This window comes from Stegostoma tigrinum, chromosome 27 (genome assembly GCF_030684315.1).
Source record: "Stegostoma tigrinum isolate sSteTig4 chromosome 27, sSteTig4.hap1, whole genome shotgun sequence".
Lineage (NCBI taxonomy): Eukaryota > Metazoa > Chordata > Chondrichthyes > Orectolobiformes > Stegostomatidae > Stegostoma > Stegostoma tigrinum.
In genome coordinates this window covers 39,975,961-39,995,672 of record NC_081380.1, presented here as the reverse complement: position 1 = coordinate 39,995,672, position 19,712 = coordinate 39,975,961, and the positions used below count along the sequence as shown (strand labels likewise).

At 44.0% G+C, this 19,712-nt stretch overlaps 1 protein-coding gene across 13 annotated transcripts in view; it reads left to right on the top strand.

The window, feature by feature from the left end:
* The window catches only part of LOC125464724 (multidrug and toxin extrusion protein 1-like), a 39,629-nt gene that overhangs the window by 9,551 nt on the left and 10,366 nt on the right, over positions 1-19,712 (top strand). For 10 of the 13 annotated variants that reach the window (XR_009447310.1, XM_059655357.1, XM_059655354.1 and 7 more), the window contains 9 exons: positions 1,174-1,242; positions 3,740-3,888; positions 5,067-5,109; positions 7,289-7,333; positions 9,672-9,769; positions 9,887-9,984; positions 10,880-10,993; positions 13,308-13,375; positions 14,679-14,787. Coding sequence is in view for 12 of the 13 variants with exons in the window: in XM_059655357.1 (XP_059511340.1) it covers positions 1,174-1,242; positions 3,740-3,888; positions 5,067-5,109; positions 7,289-7,333; positions 9,672-9,769; positions 9,887-9,984; positions 10,880-10,993; positions 13,308-13,375; positions 14,679-14,787 (793 nt within the window). In the remaining variant the exon portion in view is untranslated. The remainder of the gene's footprint in view (positions 1-1,173; positions 1,243-3,739; positions 3,889-5,066; positions 5,110-7,288; positions 7,334-9,671; positions 9,770-9,886; positions 9,985-10,879; positions 10,994-13,307; positions 13,376-14,678; positions 14,788-19,712) is intronic. The other 3 variants (XM_059655358.1, XM_059655359.1, XM_059655360.1) reach the window with 2 other exon arrangements.

Sequence of the window (19,712 nt, the reverse complement as noted above, 5' to 3'; positions counted from 1 at the left end):
AATGTCTTTCCCTTATTCTGAGACAGTGTCCCTTGGTTCTAGGTACCTCCCCTAGCCAGGGGAATCATCTTTCTTTGGAACTACCATATCTATGTGTCTAAGTGTATGATAAAGTTCAATGGGATCATCTCCGATTCTTCTAAAGTCAAGAGAATACAAGCCTAGTCTCCTCAGTTTCTCATCACTGGATGCTCCTGACAGCTCAGGACTTAGTCTGGTGAACATCTGCTGGATGACCTTCAGATAATGGCGTTTGGAAACGTAGAAGATTGGAAAATATGTAGGCCATTCAGCCCTTTCGGCCTGCTCCACCATTCGATATGATCATGGCCAATCATCCAATCCAGTCCCCTGTACCCACTTTCTCCCCTTAGCCTTTGATCCCTTTAGTTCTAAGGACTATATCTACATCATTTTTGAAATCATTAAATGATGTCACCTCAACAACACTCTCTGGGTGAAGGAATTTCTTTTCATCTCAGCCCTAAATGACCTACTGGGAATAACTCCACAGAGGCTGGTATCTCATCGACAGGTCGCTCTTTATTTACATGTGCATGGTACGTAACACTGATCCGGCTTCCTCAGAGCCAGGTATCAGAGTGAACAGAACCTCTGACACTCCTGTTTATATCTGTTAGCCAGGACTCTCTGATAGGTCCAGATTAACAGCCCCAAACAGGGAACTCATATTCTATGAGGTCCACCAGGCTGACCTCATTATAATCACTACACTACCCATATGCTTAGACTGTGACTCCTGGTTCTGGACTCCCCAGATATCAGGAATAACCTTCCTATGTGTACCCTGTTTTGTCCTTTTAGAATTTTATAGGTTTCTATAAGATTCCGCCTCACTTCCTTCTAAACTCCTAACCCATCCAATTGCCCTTCATCTGTCAGCCTAACATTCCAGTTTTGAATGTGGTGGGAGAACATCGGATTAGGAAATAATAAGATACCAACAGTTGATACCTAATTGGAAGTAAGAGAGAAAGTGAAAGGATGGGTGGGGGGGAGGGTGTATAAAAATATCCACAAAGGCATTTTATTCAGTTGCATAAAAATGCAATTTGTATTATTTTATATCATATGTCCAACATAGTTCCAATTTTCTGATGTTTCTGATTTTCCTGCTGAATGTTTCCTTTCCTTTCCATGTGTTTTGGACAGTCAGTAACCCTATTGGGTACCTCCATGGGTATTGGACTATCTACAGTGTGTGACACACTCATATCTCAGGTAGGTGCTGTTGACTCCAGGTTGTATCAGTGGTGATGATTCCCTCTTAATAGAGCAAAAAAAAACACTTGCTGTATTAGATCAGAGTGATTTGTTCAATATCAGGCTTCAGGAAACACAGTCCTCTGTGTGAATTTGATCCAAACAGACCGTAGATGCGTTAGATATAATTCCTGTTTGGTCCTGAATCAGTCGATCTCAGACCTTTTGAGCTGTGGACAGGAATGCAAGGATTCTAAGCTGAAAAGGAAGCAAGAGTCACCTTGGGTAGTTGGCACAAAGTGATAACCACACATCGGTGAAGTATATTCTGCCCAATTACACTGCAGGATGTGAACCGGGCAGACAATTAGCTGGTTCCCATTTTGTGCTTTTGTGCAAAGTGTACCTGTTGGGTATCCTAGTCACAGTATCTAATGGCATTCCTATAAAGTACTCGAGGCACCAGATTAACTGCATTTAAAAGACATCTAGATGGGTATATGAATAGGAAGAATTTAGAGGGTTGTGGGCCAAATGCCAGCAAATGGGGCTAGATCAGTTTTGGATATCTGGCCAGTGTGGACGAGTTGGACCGAAGGATCAGTTTCTGTGCTGTACATCTCTATGACACTATGGGCTGCTGTGGTGCTGTGGCAGTGTCTCTAGCTCTCGATCAGGCAGCCTTGGTCCAAGTCTGACCCGTTCCAGGTATGTGTCACAACATCTCTGAAGAGAATGTTATAGAAGATATTTATAAATCTGTGTTGGTCTACGTTTGAGGGAGAAATACAGAAGAATGTTGTAACAAGCTGGATGATTACAGTGGGCCAAGCAGCACCAGAGGAGCAGGAATGCTGATATTTCAGGCCTAGACCCTTCTTCTAGGCCCAAAACATCAGCTTTCCTGCTCCTCTGATGCTGCTTGGCCTGCTGTGTTCATCCAGCTCTACACCTCGTTATCTCAGATTCTCCAGCATCTGCAGTTTGTACTATCCCAGAAGAATGTTATGTTTATTTCAAAGACTCAAGATTGAAATAGATTGAGAAATAATAGACTATTCCTGATTAGTGTACTGGAATTCTCCAATGATTTAATTGAATTTGTTGATTAGGGCAATTCAATGAATATGTTTGCCTCTTATCGAATGGTTTGATGTCACATTATGAATTTGAGTTTGGGACAGACGGATCAAGGAGAATGTAATGTCAAGAACTATCTTCAGGCTCGAACTTCATTATTGACTGGCCATTAATTCTAAGTGCTGCAGCATATGGCAATCAGAGATATACCGGGTGAAATAAATCCACAAGGGCCAGTACCCCATCAGCAAGTCGCCCTTCATTTATACATGGACACTCCTTGACCGTAGCACTGCCTCTTTTAGGGTCAGGTGTCAGAGTGTCAGTATCCCTGACTCTCACCCTGTTTATAGGTCAGCAGATACAGGGCCAATTTGTTGACTCTTATTACAATCATTATACCAGGCTCTGATCTTAAAGTTACATGAGGTGAGTTCAGAGTTCAGAAAATGTTCACTAGATTAATTCCAGAGCTGAGACACATTCTACAAGGAGAGATTGAGCAATTTAGGCCTATACTTACTAGAGTTTAGAAGAATGAAATATACAAGGCACTAAAAATTAACGTATTTTGACAAAGTACATATCAAGTGAATGTTGCCCCGAATGGGAGAATCTATTAATGAGAGGTCATTGCTTAAGGATAAGGGTAGGCAGATTTAAAATGGAGATAAGGAAAAATTACAGGTGGATGCAAAGACACTGAATAAATTTAAGGAGGAGACAGATTTTTTAATCAGTAATTGGTCAAGGGGTTATGGAAAGCGGGCAGAAAAGTAGAGTTGAGGCCAAGGTGAGATCAGTCATGATTGTATTAAATGGCAGAGCAAGATGGAGGGGCTGAATGGCCTACTCTTGCTCCTCGTTCTTATGTTCTTCAGTGAGGACTAATCAGGTGACTCAAAATGTTAACTTTGCTCTCTCTCCTCAGATGCTGCCAGACCTGCTGAGATTTTCCAGCAATTTCTGTTGTTGTTTCTGATTTCCAGTGTCCACGATTCTTTAGTTTTTCTGTTCAGTAAAATTTAAATTCAATGAAAATCTGGAATTGAAAGCAAATCATCATTGATTGCACTAACAGCCCTTTGGTTCACTAATACCTTTTAGAGAAGGAGACCTGCCATCCTTGCATGGCCTGGTCTGCATGTGACTTGAGCCCCACTGCATTGTTTTTGACCCTTATCTATTCCTCTGAAGTACCCTAGCAAGTCACTCAGTTCAAGGGCAATTAGGGATGGGCAATAAATGCTAGCCTAGCCAGTGACATCCACAAGCCCCGATAAAAGGCTAACTTTAGTTCAACAATGTAACTATTGTAATGATCCTGTTGCATATGCTGCTGTTAGTTTTTTGCAGGAAAAGTGGTGTCTATCACGATCACACATAAGGGTTAATATTGATCCAATTCTCTTTAACGCTTTGTTCTGATTTTCAGACGCATGGCAGTAAGAACCTGAAGCGAATCGGAGTGATTCTCCAACGAGGGATCCTCATTCTCCTGATCACCTGCTTTCCCTGCTGGGCTCTCTTCATAAACATTGAGCACATCCTGCTGGCTTTGAAACAGTCTCCTGCAGTAGCCAAGTGAGAGTCTTGCTTTTTGTTTTTTAGTTCAAAAGAGTGTGTTTGATGATGGTGCTTGCGTGGAAGAATAAAGACCATCCAGTGACAGAATGCGTTAGTGAACGTAAGAGGGTTGGGCCAAAGCGTGTTTGAGAAGAGGTTCCAAATGGGTGAGCTATGTTTCATGATGGTTCAATCTCAGTTGGATCAGTGACAAGCAAAGACCAGGTTGGCTCTTCAATAAAGAGTGAACTAATGAAATGGTGAATCAAGCACCTTGCAGTGGAAATTACCTGGTGTCTATTTTATGATCAGCAACTCTGGTTTCTCGAGTCTATCCACTGAAGTGTTCTCCAGTGTTCCTAGAACCAACCCGGCTTCCTGCTTGTGTATGCTTGATAATGTTTAAAAGTTAAAGCACGGGGTATAGGTGTTCCTGCCAAGACTAGCCATTTGTCACCATTCCCCGAGATCCCTCCAGAAGGTGGTACTGAACCATCCTCTTGAACTGCTGCTCTCTGACTGGTGCTGGGACATCAACATGATAGTGAGCTCCAGGACTACGACTCAATAACAGGGAAGGAATGGGGGTATATTTAGTGAGCCTGGATCGCTCAAGGAGCAGAGCATCAGGCTTTTAACCTGACGGCCCTGAGTTCAAGTTGCCGAGCAATGATTCCAGTGACAGAGAAAATGGCACTGCTGCCTCACAGGGCCAGAAACCTGGGTTTGCCTCATGTGACTGTCTGTGTGGAGTTTGCACATTCTCCCCGTGTCTTCATGGGTTTCCTCCAGGGACTCCAGTTTCCTCCCACAGTCCAAAGATGGACAGGTTAGGTGAATTAATCATGGAAAATGCAGGTTTACAGGGATAAGGTATGGGGCTGGATCTTGAGTTGGTGCAAACTTGCTGGGCCAAATGGCCTCTTTCCTCACTGAAGGAATTTTGTGATATATCCACATCAGGATGGTGAGTGATTGGAGTAAAAATTGAGGATGTTAAGGTACTATGTGTTCTTGTGATTTGAAAGGCTAGAAACCCTGTTTTTTTAAGTAACTGTTGTAGAACCTTGGTCAGTTGTTGCAATGCAGCTTGTAAACTTATAATCTATTGCCTCAGTTTGAGTTGACCTTAGCTTACAGATAGTGATGTTTTATGTGTTCCCTATTGTTACCAGCAATTTGTGTTTCCTCTGCAGGTTAACACAGGTCTATGTGAAGACCTACATTCCTGGTCTGCCTGTAAGTAAATTATTTCAAGTAATGTGATGTTACACAACCAGGCTGTTAGTCCAGTTCTCATAACACAACCGACAATGTAATTTCATAAACAAGATTAACCATACTGTTACTGATGTCTGTAAAATAACTGTTAGCTTCTCTGAAAAATATTATTGCAATGATTTTGTAACATGCAATGTTTCAAATGAGCAAGTTGTCTCGCAGCAAAAGCAGAAGTAACTGAAGAAACTTCAGAACTTCTTCAGAATCATTCAGATTCCTTAAATCTTCTTCGGAAGGGTCAGTTCTGAAGAACTTGAAGCATTAACTCTGTTTCTCTCTCCACAGATGCTGACAGACCTGCTGAATTTCTCTAAGTGCTTCCGATTTTGTCTCAAGTTTACAGCATCTGCAGAACTTTATTTCATTTTAATGTTACACTCTTATTGTAAAGTTGGCACATCTTGCCAGTATGAAGATTAAAGTTGAGCGCAAATCCATAATCACTGCTCCTAAACTGAGTGAGAGTAACTGTTCGCAGGCCCTTTGATCACAAAGACCGTCACAGGGAAACCTATCCCTCCCTCACTGCACACATCTGAGAATTTTCATCATAGCTAACTGGTTGACATGAATCACTCATTTCTTATGCTTCAATGCACAAGTTTGCTGAACCCAATATGTGTTCTATGTGCTTCCCATGATCCTGCCTGCTCCTTGATGTTCCTGTTTAACACAGTCACTGACTGAGCCATTTAGAGAACACCTTAAAATCTTGACAAAAAGGAAAAGGAAAGAATTGACTTTCTGTGGCACCTTTCATGAGCTCAGAACTTTCCAAATTATTTTACAAGCAATGAGGCAGTTTTGAAGCATTGTCACTGTTGCAGTATAGGAAGCTCAATTAACATTTGCACCACACAAATGTCAGACAATGACTGTCCCCAACAAGAGACAATCTAGCCACTGCCCCTTGACATTCAATGGTGTTACCATCGCTGAACGTGCCACTAATAACATCCTGAGGGTTACCTTTGACCTGAAACTGAACTGGACTTGCTGTGATGAGTAGCTAATGACCTGACTTCACAAATCCTGTCTTTCATCTACAAGGCAGGAGCCAAGAGTGTGAAGGAACATTCCCCATTTGCCTGCACGGGTACATCTCCAAGCACACTTCGTTTGCTGCATCCGAAAGCATTCACCCCCTCCACCACTGATGCTCAGTAGCAGCAGCAGAAGATCCTTAGACAGCACCCTCCGAACTCATGACCACTTCTATCTAGTAGGACAGGGGCAGCAGATACATGGGAACACCACCTCGGCCCCATAAGTTCCCCTCCAAGCCACTCACCGTCCTGACTTGGGAATATATTGCCGTTCCTTCACTGTCACTGGCTCAAAATCCTGGAATTGCATCTCAAAGGCATTGTGCAGCACATGGACCACAGCAGTTCAAGAAGGCAGTTCACCAGTGCCTTCTCAATAGTGACCAGGGCCGAGCAATAAATAAAAACCAAAAGAACTGCGGATGCTGCAAATCAGGAACAAAAACAAAGTTGCTGGAAAAGCTCAGCAGGCCTGGCAGCATCTGTGGCGGGAAAAACAGAGTTAACGTTTCGGGCTCGGTGACCCTTCCTCAGAACATGGGCAATAAATGCTGGCCCAGCCAGCTATGCCTATGTCCAGCGAGTGACAATCAGAGCAGCCAATTTAAGCACAACAAGCTATCACAAACAACAATTCAGTACATGGTAAAATAATGTGTATTTTTAAACAATTGAGGGCCAGTTACCAGGAACAGCTGCTTTGCTGTTATTTACATTCAGCTAACAGAGCAGATGAAACCTTGTTTTCACTTTGCATCTGAAAGATAACACCTGCAATAGTGCAGCTGTCCCTCAGCCCTGTATTCAGATAGTCAGACTAGACGTCTTCTTCCACTGTGGATGTGAGTGCACAACTGAACTCAGAAGGAAGTGAGCTATCAGCCGACCCACAGCTAACATCGTCAGACAGAATGCCACCAGTGTAAATTCTAGCCAGCTAAAGTATAGGATGTAGGACCTGTATCAATGGCCTACAAAATGTTGTGCTCAAGCTCAACACTTTTGCAGAAATATGAATGGAACTTTCCTTTTTCCTCAAACAGTGATTGATTCTCTGTTTGCTCCTAATCATCTTCAATCTTCTCTCTTAGGCAGAAATTCTTTATGACCTGGAGCTCAGATACCTTCAGAACCAGGTAAATATCACTGGATGTTGAAGTCTCAATGAGTTTCAATAATTATTGCTTTAAGGTAGAATTGGAAAATGCCAATTTAATTTCCATTTACAATGGTCCACTGTACTTAGACAAATGAATCAGAATATTTTAGAAGCTAATTAAGAAATGATCACACCCATGCACTGTTCTACTAAGTATTAAGAAGATAGGAACAGCTTTTTTCAGTCGCTGGATCCATGCCGATGTTTATTCGACAAATGACCCACTTTCTACCCTTTCTCTCACCTGATCAAAATGATCCTTCTACTCCCTTTCTAGCTTCCTCATAAATCCATCTGTAATATTCACTTGACAATTGTTTGTAGCGAAATGAGTGAAACTACTTTCTCAGCCCAGACGAATCAACTTGAGGTCATCGCCACCATCAATGCCTGGTCAGTAACCTGGTGGAGTTGGTCTCCAATGTAGAATCGGTTTTCATGCCAGTGAAATGAAAGAGATAAAAGGAGATGCTCTCTACCCTGGGCTGCTTCACCAGGTTATCAACCAGACTGTGAATGTGGAGGTTTCCTGGTCTCCACTCTCTCCGTGACTCCCTTGTTCGCTCCACACTGCCCTCCAACCCCACCACACCCGGCACCTTCCCCTGCAACCGCAGGAAATGCTACACTTGCCCCCACACCTCCTCCCTCACCCCTATCCCAGGCCCCAAGATGACATTCCACATTAAGCAGAGGTTCACCTGCACATCTGCCAATGTGGTATACTGCATCCACTGTACCCGGTGTGGCTTCCTCTACATTGGGGAAACCAAGCGGAGGCTTGGAGACCGCTTTGCAGAACACCTCCGCTCAGTTCGCAACAAACAACTGCACCTCCCAGTCGCAAACCATTTCCACTCCCCCTCCCATTCTCTAGATGACATGTCCATCATGGGCCTCCTGCACTGCCACAATGATGCCACCCGAAGGTTGCAGGAACAGCAACTCATATTCCGCCTGTGAACCCTGCAGCCTAATGGTATCAATGTGGACTTCACCAGTTTCAAAATCTCCCCTTCCCCAACTGCATCCCTAAACCAGCCCAGTTCGTCCCCTCCCCCCACTGCACCACACAACCAGCCCAGCTCTTCCCCCCCACCCACTGCATCCCAAAACCAGTCCAACCTGTCTCTGCCTCCCTAACCGGTTCTTCCTCTCACCCATCCCTTCCTCCCACCCCAAGCCGCACCCCCATCTACCTACTAACCTCATCCTACCTCCTTGACCTGTCCGTCTTCCCTGGACTGACCTATCCCCTCCCTACCTCCCCACCTATACTCTCTCCACCTATCTTCTTTTCTCTCCATCTTCGGTCCGCGTCCCCCTCTCTCCCTATTTATTCCAGTTCCCTCTCCCCATCCCCCTCTCTGATGAAGGGTCTAGGCCCGAAACGTCAGCTTTTGTGCTCCTGAGATGCTGCTTGGCCTGCTGTGTTCATCCAGCCTCACATTTTATTATCTTGGAATTCTCCAGCATCTGCAGTTCCCATTATCTCTGATATCAAAGTGGCAACTCTTGCTTTCTCTTTGAATATTTCATTGTTGGACTCAACACAGAATGAGGAAAGGTGCATTAAGGGGAATGGTTGATTAGGATATTGGTCAGGGCTATTGACTAAAACAAGTGAAATCAAATCTCCGGCAGTGTGGGGAAGCACAATGAAAAATGGAGTAAAGCATTTTCATTTGATGATTTCACTGCAAGTGTGTGTGAGTCGTCCACACTGACAATCAGGAACAATCCAGCATTGAACCTGATCCAAGTGAGGGAAAAGAGATGCTCTTAAATCGGAGATACTTTGTACCCTAAATGATAGGATAGAGCCCAAAGAGAGAGAAGAGCAGTTGGACAGACAAAGGGGTTGACAATGATCTGGCTAGGTTAGTGACACTAACAGTCCCCATTAACAGCTATTCACCTTCCTAACCAGATCATTTTCAACTCCTTTGTCTATCCAACTGCTCTTCTCTCTCTTCAGGCTCTATCCTATTGTTTACTCCCTACCCCACATCCTCCCTATTTTCTGCATATAAACCGATGTTTTCCCAGCTACCATCAGTTCTGATGAATGGTCACTGGACCTGAAATGTTAACTCCGATTTTCTCTTCAGAGATGCTGCCAGACCTGCTGAGCTCTTCCAGCAATTTCAGTCCTTGCTCCTGATTTACAGCATCTGCAGTTCTTTTGGATTTTATGGGCATTGGGAGGGCAGTTGCATTCTGTTTGCCTTCTTCCTTGGCACTGTGCCACACTTCCTGTTGTTTTATTGACAGGCAATGCTAGGAATGACTCTATTGCTTTGTTCCCACCTCAGGGGATCATCATGCCTCAAGTTTTTGTTGGTTTTATCACCAACATTTTCAATGCTGTCATCCATTACCTCTTCCTCTACGTGCTGACACTGGGAGTAGCGTGAGTAGCAAACAACTTTAAACATTCTAACAGGTCTGACTAATGAAATTTTCGTTGAATGGTCATCCAAATCTTCATCTGAAACCACCTTCAAGGTGAGAACTTGGTGTTTTCTAGGGGCTCAGCTGCTGCCAATGTTGCTTCCCAGTATTGCCAGCTTCTCCTCCTGTTTGGATACATTCGCTGGAAAAAGTTGCATGTTCACACCTGGGCAGGTAGGTTTCGGAGATATATTATATGGTGTCAGATTATCAATACCCAATTGTCCACCAGCTTGCTCAGTTCCTTTTCCCAATAAAATTAATGGAGGGAAACATTGATGGGGTTTTATCTGAATTTCATCAGACTCCCTCTCCATGGAATACATTTGCTTATTTGAAGCTCCTTATTTCTTGATCTGTTCCTTATTTTCTCTCTCTGTTCTACCCATTCTTTCCTGCCTCATGCCATGTTACATTCCTATGGTGCTGCCAGCTTCCCACACCATGGGCCATGTTCCCTGTTTGAGCCCGGGCAGGGAGAGACAACAGGCTACAGATCACAGTGGGGGGTCACAGGCAAATGTGTCCCAACTGAGCTGCACTGCTGCAGTTTTCGTAAAGCACTCCCCATGAGGGCTGCTTCTTACGCATTGCATAGTCATCCCTGACACTGACACATTATATGTAGAAAGGACCCAATAGAAAAGTGAGAGGAGGAAAGTTTAAGGGAGATATGCGAGGAAGGTTCTTTACGCAGAGGGTGGTGGGTGCCTGGAACGCGTTGCCAGCGGAGGTGGTAGATGCAGACACAATAGGGTCTTTTAACGTGTATCTGGACAGGTACATGGATGGGGAGGGAGCAAAGGGATACAGATCCTTTGAAAATAGGTGATAGGTTTAGACAGAGGATCTCGATTGGTGCAGGCTTGGAGGGCCGAAGGGCCTGTTCCTGTGCTGTAATTTTCTTTATTCTTTGTTCTTTGAAACACCCCAGGGTCAGTTAGAAAGCTGAGTTGAGTTGGTTGATACTAATGCGCTTCATCTTTGATGTGCCCTATATTCCTTTCTCTTGATGAGCTTCTCAGGTGCTTTCTGTGCTGTGTTAGTAACTTCATTGAAATCTCTACAGGATGGTCCACTGACTGTCTGCAGGAGTGGGGTCCCTTTCTGCAGCTGGCAATTCCCAGCATGGCCATGACATGTATCGAATGGTGGACATATCAAATTGGAACATTCCTCGTAGGTAAATAAACATTCTGGAGCTAATCAAAACACACCTTCCAGTGTTTAATGGTCAGCCAACAATACGTAGCAGATGGATAGACTGAAAAGAAAGGAGCATGCATTGTCTTATGGTAGTGAGGATTTATTATGGTGCGCATAAGTACACAAACACACATATGCACACATGCATGGCAAACACACATGCGCACACACACATGCATGCACTCATGCATGCATGCAGGCATACACACGTGCATGCACACACACACATGAACAAACACCCGCATGTGCACGCATATGCACACATGCATGAACTCACACACGCACAGTCACAGACACACACATGCGCACGCATGCACAGATGCGCGCACTCACAAACATGCATGCATGCACACACACATGAACACATGCATGCACACATGGACTCATGCACACACATGCAGACACATGCACATATACACACATGTATGCATGCATGCACACACACATACATGAATACATGCATGCATACACACACAGACACATGCACACACACACAGAGACCCTTTTGGTAACCTTAGTAACACCTCACTGGTCCAGGTCCCAGTAGGGGAGGGCATTTCCTCACTGTCCACGGGTCTGGTGCCGGAAGATTGGAGAGAGGCAAACATCATTCCCTTGTTCAAAAAAGGGAATTGGAATAACCCCGGAAATTACAGGCCAGTTAGTCTTACATCAGAGGTGAGCAAATTATTGGAAAAGGCTCTGAGAGATAGGATTTATTATCACTTGGAAAGGCACAGTTTGATTTGTGACAGTCAGCATGGATTTCTGAGGGGTAGATCATGCCTCACAAACCTTATTGAATTCTTTGAAGAGGTGACCAAACACATGGATGAAGGTAGAGCAGTGGATGTGGTATACATGGATTTAAGTAAAGTGTTTGATAAGGTTCCCCATGGTAGGCTCATGCCAAAAGTAAGGAGGCATGGGATAGGAGGAAATTTGGCAGATTGGATTCAAAATTGGCTGACCCTTAGAAGACAAAAGTCGGTAGTGGATGGAAAATATTAACATGGTGTTCAGTTAGGAGTGGTGTACCAAAAGGATCTGTCCTGGATCCTTTTCTGTTTGTGATTTTTGTAAATGATTTGGATGACAGAGTGGAAGGGTGGATTAGTAAGTTTGCAGATGATACGAAGGTGGGTTGAGTTGTGGACAGTGCGGAGAGCTGTTCTAGGTTACAAAGAGACATTGATAGGATGCAGAGCTGGGCTGAGAAGTGGCAGATGGAGTTTAACCCTGAAAAGTGTGAGATGATTCATTTTGGAAGGACAAACTTGAAAGCAGAATGCAGGGTTAATGGAAAGATTCTTGGCAGTGTGGAGGAGCAGAGGGATCTTGGGGTTCATGTCCACAGTTCCCTGAGAGCTGCCACCCAGGTGGATAGAGTTGTTAAGAAGGCATATGGTGTGTTAGCTTTCATTAATAGAGGGATCGAGTTCAAGAGCTGTGAAGTTATGCTCCAGCTATACAAAAGCCTGGTTCGGCCACATCTGGAGTATTGTGTCCAGTTCTGGTCACCTCTTTACAGGAAAGATGTGGAAGCATTGGAAAAGGTGCAGAGGAGATTTACCAGGATGTTGCCTGGAATGGAGGGAACGTCTTACAAAGAAAGGTTGAGAGAGCTAGGGCTTTTCTCTTTAGAATCACAAAGGATGAGAGGTGACTTGATAGGGGTGTACAAAATGATCAAAGGTATAGATAGAGTGGACAGCCAGAGACTTTTTCCTAGGGTGGAGTTAGCTATTATGAGAGGGCATAGTTTTAAGGAGAGTGGAGGTAGATATAGGGGAGACGTCAGAGGTAGGTTCTTTACTCAGAGAGTGGTAGGGGCTTGGAATGTATTGCCGGCGAGGGTAGTGCAGCCAGCCTCATTAGGGGCAGTTAAGCGACTATTAGATAGGTGTATGGGTGATAGTATAAGGTAGGGGTGGCGGTCAGATAGATTTTCTGAAGAAGGGTCTCGGCCCGAAACATCCGCTTTCCTGCTCCTATGATGCTGCTTGGCCTGCTGTGTTCATCCAGCTCTACACCTTGTTACCTGAGGTTAGATAGACCTTAAATTTAGGGTAGAAGTTTGGCCCAACATCGTGGGCCGAAGGGCCTGTACTGTACTGTGCTGTGCTGTTCTATGTTCTATTTAGTGGTTGGCCCTGATCACAATATAAAAGATCATAAAATGTATTTGGGCTCTGTTAAAAGGTTAATTATATCCACTATATTTTTCTATCTTACCAAATTAGCTTGCTTCTGTAAGCCTTTGTTTATTGCCTGTTCCCTTCCTGTTACAGGGTTAATTAATGAGGTACAGCTTGGAGCCCATGCCATTGTTTATCAGACTCTAACAATAGCATACATGGTAAGGTTAGTTTCTGTACAAATACAGAAGTTGTGTCCAATACTATGGAATAGCACAATTAATCCAACAATGGGCAAAGTTAGTTTTATCACCTGCAGGAAAAGAAACCGAAATGACAGGAACTTTCTTCCTTTTTTAATGTCCTTACAATGAAGGGTTCGCCCTTTCTGTGTAGTCAGAACCTTCACAGCTCAACGCAAACTCAAACTGTACAATCACAAAGCGCCTTTAACTATTATCACCAATGTATGTTCTGACTAAGGATCACTTGGCCCAAATCGTTAACTCTGATATTTTTTCTTCACAGATGCTGCCAGGTCTGCTGGGCTTTTCCAGAATCAAATCGAGTGTTCTAAAGGGATGAAATACTGTGAGACGTAAAATAATGACAATCACTTTCATGGGGAACAATGAGGAATGGCTCAGGACTAACAATAGAAGATCAAAGGGCAGCGGTGTTAGAGCCTTCACTGAGGCTGTGAGCTGGGGACTCTGAGAGAAAGATAACTTTTGGACTGTGGATAACAGCTTGTGTTGAAAGGAAAACATTTGTTTTTGTTTTCTTGTGAGACCAGCCCTGGAAGTTGTGGTATTAGGAACAAAAACAAAGTTACTGGAAAAGCTCAGCGGGTCTGGCAGAATCTGTGGAGGAGAAAACTGGGTTAACATTTTCGGGCCCAGTGACCCTTCCTCAGAACTGATGGTGGCTGGGAAAATGTCAGTTTATATGCAGAAAATAGGGAGATGGGTGGGGTAGGGAGTAAATGATAGGATAGAGCCCAAAGAGAGAGAAAGACAGTTGGACAGACAAAGGAGTTGCTAACCATCTGGCTGGGAGGGTGAATAGTTGTTAATGGGGACTGTTATGACTAACTATCGTTCAGCAACTTTGTTTTTGTTCTTGATTTACAGCATCTGCAGTTCTTTTGGTTCTTAGTCATGGTATTAGGTTGCGTTGGGATAAAAAGATGAAATGGATATCATCGCAGCCAACATGGACCTTATGCCTACTTGACAATCATATGTTGGACAAATTGCATTAGTTAATGATGAGCACCAAGAAGTCTAATTGATTCCAGAAGCCCAGAGATTGATGGGGTGGGGGCTTGGGGTTAATGAGGTTAATTGTAAGCAGCTTCCTACTGAGATGCGGTAACTCAGCATGAAGGAGGGCTGACCCTCTGCCCTTTCTGATTTGTTTGGAGATATATTTATCACAGGTATACCGATGAAGCAGTTACCTTCAGCATCAAGCTAAATAGTAAAGACTGAGTAGAGTAATGTCCATGTTGTTTTCCTGCAGGTTCCTCTGGGATTTGGTGCGGCTGCAGGTGTTGTTGTGGGTAATGCGCTAGGTGCCGGGAATCCACAGCGGGCTGTAAACTATGTGAAAGTTGCAATGTACTGCATTGGTGGGTCTAATCATTCAAAACTTTAACTAAAACTGTGGTCGTTCAAACAATATAACCCTCACTATCTGAGATAACAAGGTGTAGAGCTGGATGAACACAGCAGGCCAAGCAGCATCAGAGGAGCAGGAAAGCTGACATTTTGGGTCTGGACCCTCATTCAGAACTAATCTTTTTTTCAAATATTTTTTCAGAAGAAGGGTCCTGGCCTAAAACATCAGCTTTCCTGCTCCTCTGATGCTGCTTGGCCTGCTGTGTTCATCCAGCTCTACACCTTGTTATCTCAGATTCTCCAGCATCTGCAGTTCCTACTAACACTCATTATCTCTGTCTTCTGCTGCTTTTTCTGATTCCTGTGTTTGTTCAACAAGATTCTCTGGGATGCCATTGCTTGTATCCATCAGAAAATTTGATGCCTTCATCCATAACATTCCTCACTCTGTATAAATTCCCTCACCCTCATCCATTTGCTTTTATTCACTTAAGAGATGTGAGAGTTACTGGCTGGGCCAGCATTTATTGTCCGTCCCTAGTTGCCCTTGAGAAGGTGGTGGTGAGCTTCCTTCTTGAGCTGTTGCAGCCCATGTGCCTAGGTTCACCCACAATGCTGCTAGGGAGGGAATTATGGGATTTTGACTCAGCAACATTGGAGGAACAGTAATAAATCCCCAACTCAGGATGGGAAGGGGCGTGGAGGGGAACATTGAGGAAGTGGTGCTCCCATGTATATGCTTCCCTTTTCCTTCTAGTTGGAAGTGATCGTGGGTTTGGAAGGTGCTGTCTGAGGATCTTTGGTGAATTTCTGCAATACATCTTGAAGATAGTACAACCTGCTGCTACTGAGTATCAATAGCAGAAGGAATGGATGCTCTGTAGATGTGGTGCCAACAAAACGGTTGTTTTGTCCTGGATGGTTTCAAGCTTCTTGAGTGTTGTTGGAGTTGCACTTATCCATGCAAGTGGGGAGTATTCCATCACACGTGATAATGGGAACTGCAGATGCTGGAGAATCCAAGATAATAAAATGTGAGGCTGGATGAACACAGCAGGCCAAGCAGCATCTCGGGAGCACAAAAGCTGACATTTCGGGCCTAGACCTTCTGATGAAGGGTCTAGGCCCAAAATGTCAGCTTTTGTGCTCCTGAGATGCTGCTGGGCCTGCTGTGTTCATTCAGCCTCACATTTTATTATCTTGGATTCCATCACACTCCTGGTTTGTGCATTATAGGTAGTGGACAGGCTTTGGAGGGCCAGGAGGAGATTTACCTGCCACAGTATTCCTCGCATCTGACCCTGTCTGGTAGACATTGTGTTTATGTGACAAGTCCAGTGTTTCTGGTCAACAATAACCCCCAGGATGTTGACTGTGGGGAAATTCAGTGATGGTAACACCATTGAATGTCAAGGACTGGTGGTTAGATTGTCTCTTACTGATGATAGTCATTGCCTGGCATTTGTATAGCGCAAATGTTACTTGTCAGTTGTCGGCCCAAGCCTGGATATTGTTCAGATCCTGTTACATTTGATCATGGACTGCTTCAGTATCTGAGGAGTTGTAAATTGTGCCAAATATTGAGCAGTAATTGGCGAACATCCCCGTTTCTGATCTTATGATGGAGGGAAGGTCATTGATGAAGCAGCTGAAGGTGATGGGCCTAAGAAACTCTCCTAGGGAACTTGTAAATCTCGATCTCTCCCTTGCACTGTGAACACATTTCTCCTGCAAACATGTGCGTAAATTCACAAGGCCATTCACCTGCACTCATCAGACTACACCAATATTCTTTCTGCCATGGCCAGGCCAGCTGCAAATGGTTGTTCAGTCTTGGTGATGGAGTGATCACCCCTGACTGATCGCTGGCCTCTGCTATCAAGCAACTCTGCCTCTCTCTGTGGGCACAGGTCATGCCAGGTGCTGCCTTCCCTTGCACCCCCAATTTACCTCACACGCCCCCATCAAAAATACTTCCCCAAGCCTCACAGCCCCTTCCAGACTCTAACCCGATGCCTCCTTACTCCCTGAAAATTGACAACCCTTGCCACCAGACTCCAAAGTTCCCTGCCACAGGACCCAAGAGTGATATCCCTACCACTGATCTGTCTGCAGTTACCTACCAGGATGAACAGAGAATCAGAAATTGATTGTTGTTTTCATTGGAAAAGCCATTATCCATTGCATCATTGTTATCTGTGCTGTCTTTCTCTCTGAAGAACAACTGGTGGTGCAATGGGTTGTGAGGAGAACTTCAGAGAAAGTAAGAACTGCGTAGTAAGATGCTGGTGACGGAGATAACACAGTGTGGAGCTGGAGGAACACAGCAGGCCAGGCAGTATCAGAGTCTGAAGTAGGGTCCCAACCCGAAATGTCAGCTTTCCTGCTCCTCTGATGTTGCCCGGCCTGCTGTTTTCCTCCAGCTCCACACTGTGTTATCTGTAAGGAAAACCTATTGTTTCTTGCTTTCTGCCTCCTTACATTTTTGAAAAGGTGTCGCATTCACTACCTTTCAAACTAATGTGACCTTCCTCGAATCTAGAAAGCATTGGCAAATAAAAACCAGTGCACATAGTCAGTTATAGTAGGAACTGCCGATGCTGGAGAATCTCCGATAACAAGATGTAGAGCTGGATGAATGCAGCAGGCCAGGCAACATCACAGGAGCAGGAAAGCTGACGTTTCGGGTGTAGGCCCTTCTTTAGAAAGTTAGCTATCTCAATAGCTATTTCTTTTAAGACCACAGGATGCCATTCGTCAGGACCCAGGCACTAAACAACCCTCAGTGCATGCAATTTACAAAAGGGAGGTGATGGCCTAGTGGTATTATCGCTGGACTATTAATCCAGAGACCCAGGTAGTGTTCTGGGGACCTGGGTTCGAATCTTGCCAATACAGATGGTGGAATTTGAATTCAATAAATATCTGGAATTAAGAATCTAATTAGAGATTGTTGGGGAAAAAACCCATCTGGTTCACTAATGCCCTTTAGGGAAGGAAACTGCTGTCCTTACCTGATCCAGCCTACATGTGACTCCAGACCCACAGCAATGTGGTTGACTCTCAATTGCCCTCTGGGCTAGCGACTCCCCCATTCCGTGAATGACTAAAGGAAAAAAGAAATAATTTCTCTGCTGTGTGGTTTTCCCAAATGCCTCCCTCCTCTCTAATTCCTGATTTACAGCTGCTCTGGGATGTAACATGTATCCTCTACAGTGAATTCTGATGTTAATTGTTCAATGTTTAAATTGTTCACCCGTACCTTCTCAAGGGCATTTCGGGATAGGAAATAAAATGCTGACCCAGCAAATGATGTCCCCATCAAACTGCGAGTGAATTAAAAAGTTCACCTGCCATCTCCTTATTTTGCATTATTAATTCCCCACACTCACTACCTATAGGATCAATATTATCTTTATTATGTCATTTCTTCTTTTTAATTATTCGTAGAAACTCTTACTATATTGTATTTCTGGTTAGCTTTCTCTCGTTCTCAGGTTTTCACTTCCTCATTGATTTTTAACCATTCTTTGCTTTTCTAATATTATACCTGATTTGCTGATTTATTCCTGTCTTTGCAAAATTATATACTTTTTGTTTAAGTTTGACGCTCTTTTTAATCTCCCTGGTTAATCACAGATGGTGGGTCTATCCCTTTTTACTCATTGCAATGTATTTTCTTGGCGTTTGAATGGAAATCTAGTAAGCATCAGGGACCATCAAGCTAACATCAATTGTTATCAAACTCATTTGGTTCATTTTAGGGAATAAAAACGTGCCATCTTTGTCTGCTCTGGCCTACACGTGACTCCAATCTCATAGCAATATGGTTAACTCTGAACTGCCCTCTGAAAGCCATTATCCATTGCATCATTGTTATCTGTGCTGTCTTTCCCTCTGCAAGCCACTCGGTTCAAGGGAATTGGCCAATAAATGCTGGCCTTGACATGAAAATACTTGGAAACCTCTCCTTCTCCCACTTTGTGTTCAACTGTCTAATTTGCCTGATCATTTGCCAATTGGCATATAGCACAGGTTACAGTTTAGGGATGGTTACCTTTTGATGTTCTGCGTTTTGGTTTGCACCCTAACCCCTCACGTTCTCTTAACAAGTACATCATTCCTGGGTTGGTTCTCACCTTGACAGTGAAGACCTGACTCCCCACCTCCCAACTCCACATTCCTGTTCAGCCATAAGGAAAAGCCTGACACCAGGCAGCAATATGACCTTCAGAATTCCTAGTTGCAGCTGCACAAAGACTTTTAAGTGACTCTTGGATAGGCACATGAAGGACAGTAAAATGTAGAGTATGCAGGGTAGTTTGATCTTAGTAGGATAATAGGTCAACACAACATTGTGGGCTGAAGGGACTGTGCCGTGCGGTATTGTTCCATGTTCTAGAACACTACCTACCCCATTGACCCTTGGCTATATTATTTTGTACAAGATAAAGGCTGACAACTGCCCTTTCAATTGCCTTTTATTAACACTCTGGAACCTCTTCTCACCTGTAACTTGTAATTTGCCAACACTCCCACATAATCGATACATATAAACACGCAAATATATGACTTAAAGGCAGGAATAGACCATTCAGCCCCTCGAGCCTGTTCTACCAGTTTGTAAGACCATGACTGGTCTGATTGTTGCCTTAAACTTCAGTTTCCTGCTGAGTGTGGATGTCCTTTGAAGTTAACAGGCTAAAGCTAGGAAAATCCTAGAAGATGTCCCATCGCTGCCCATGTGGCTTCATGAGCCAAATTCAGCCCTAGGGGCAGACACATGCTCAGTCAGGAAAGTGATGGCCACTAGTTTCTGGTCAGACATCCACAGAGGTTACCTGATCCCCGACCATCTCTGTGGTGTTTTGTTTTATGTTTTACAAAGATAGGATGATCCAGTGTTTGATGGTCAGTCTGTCTTAAGTTAGACCTT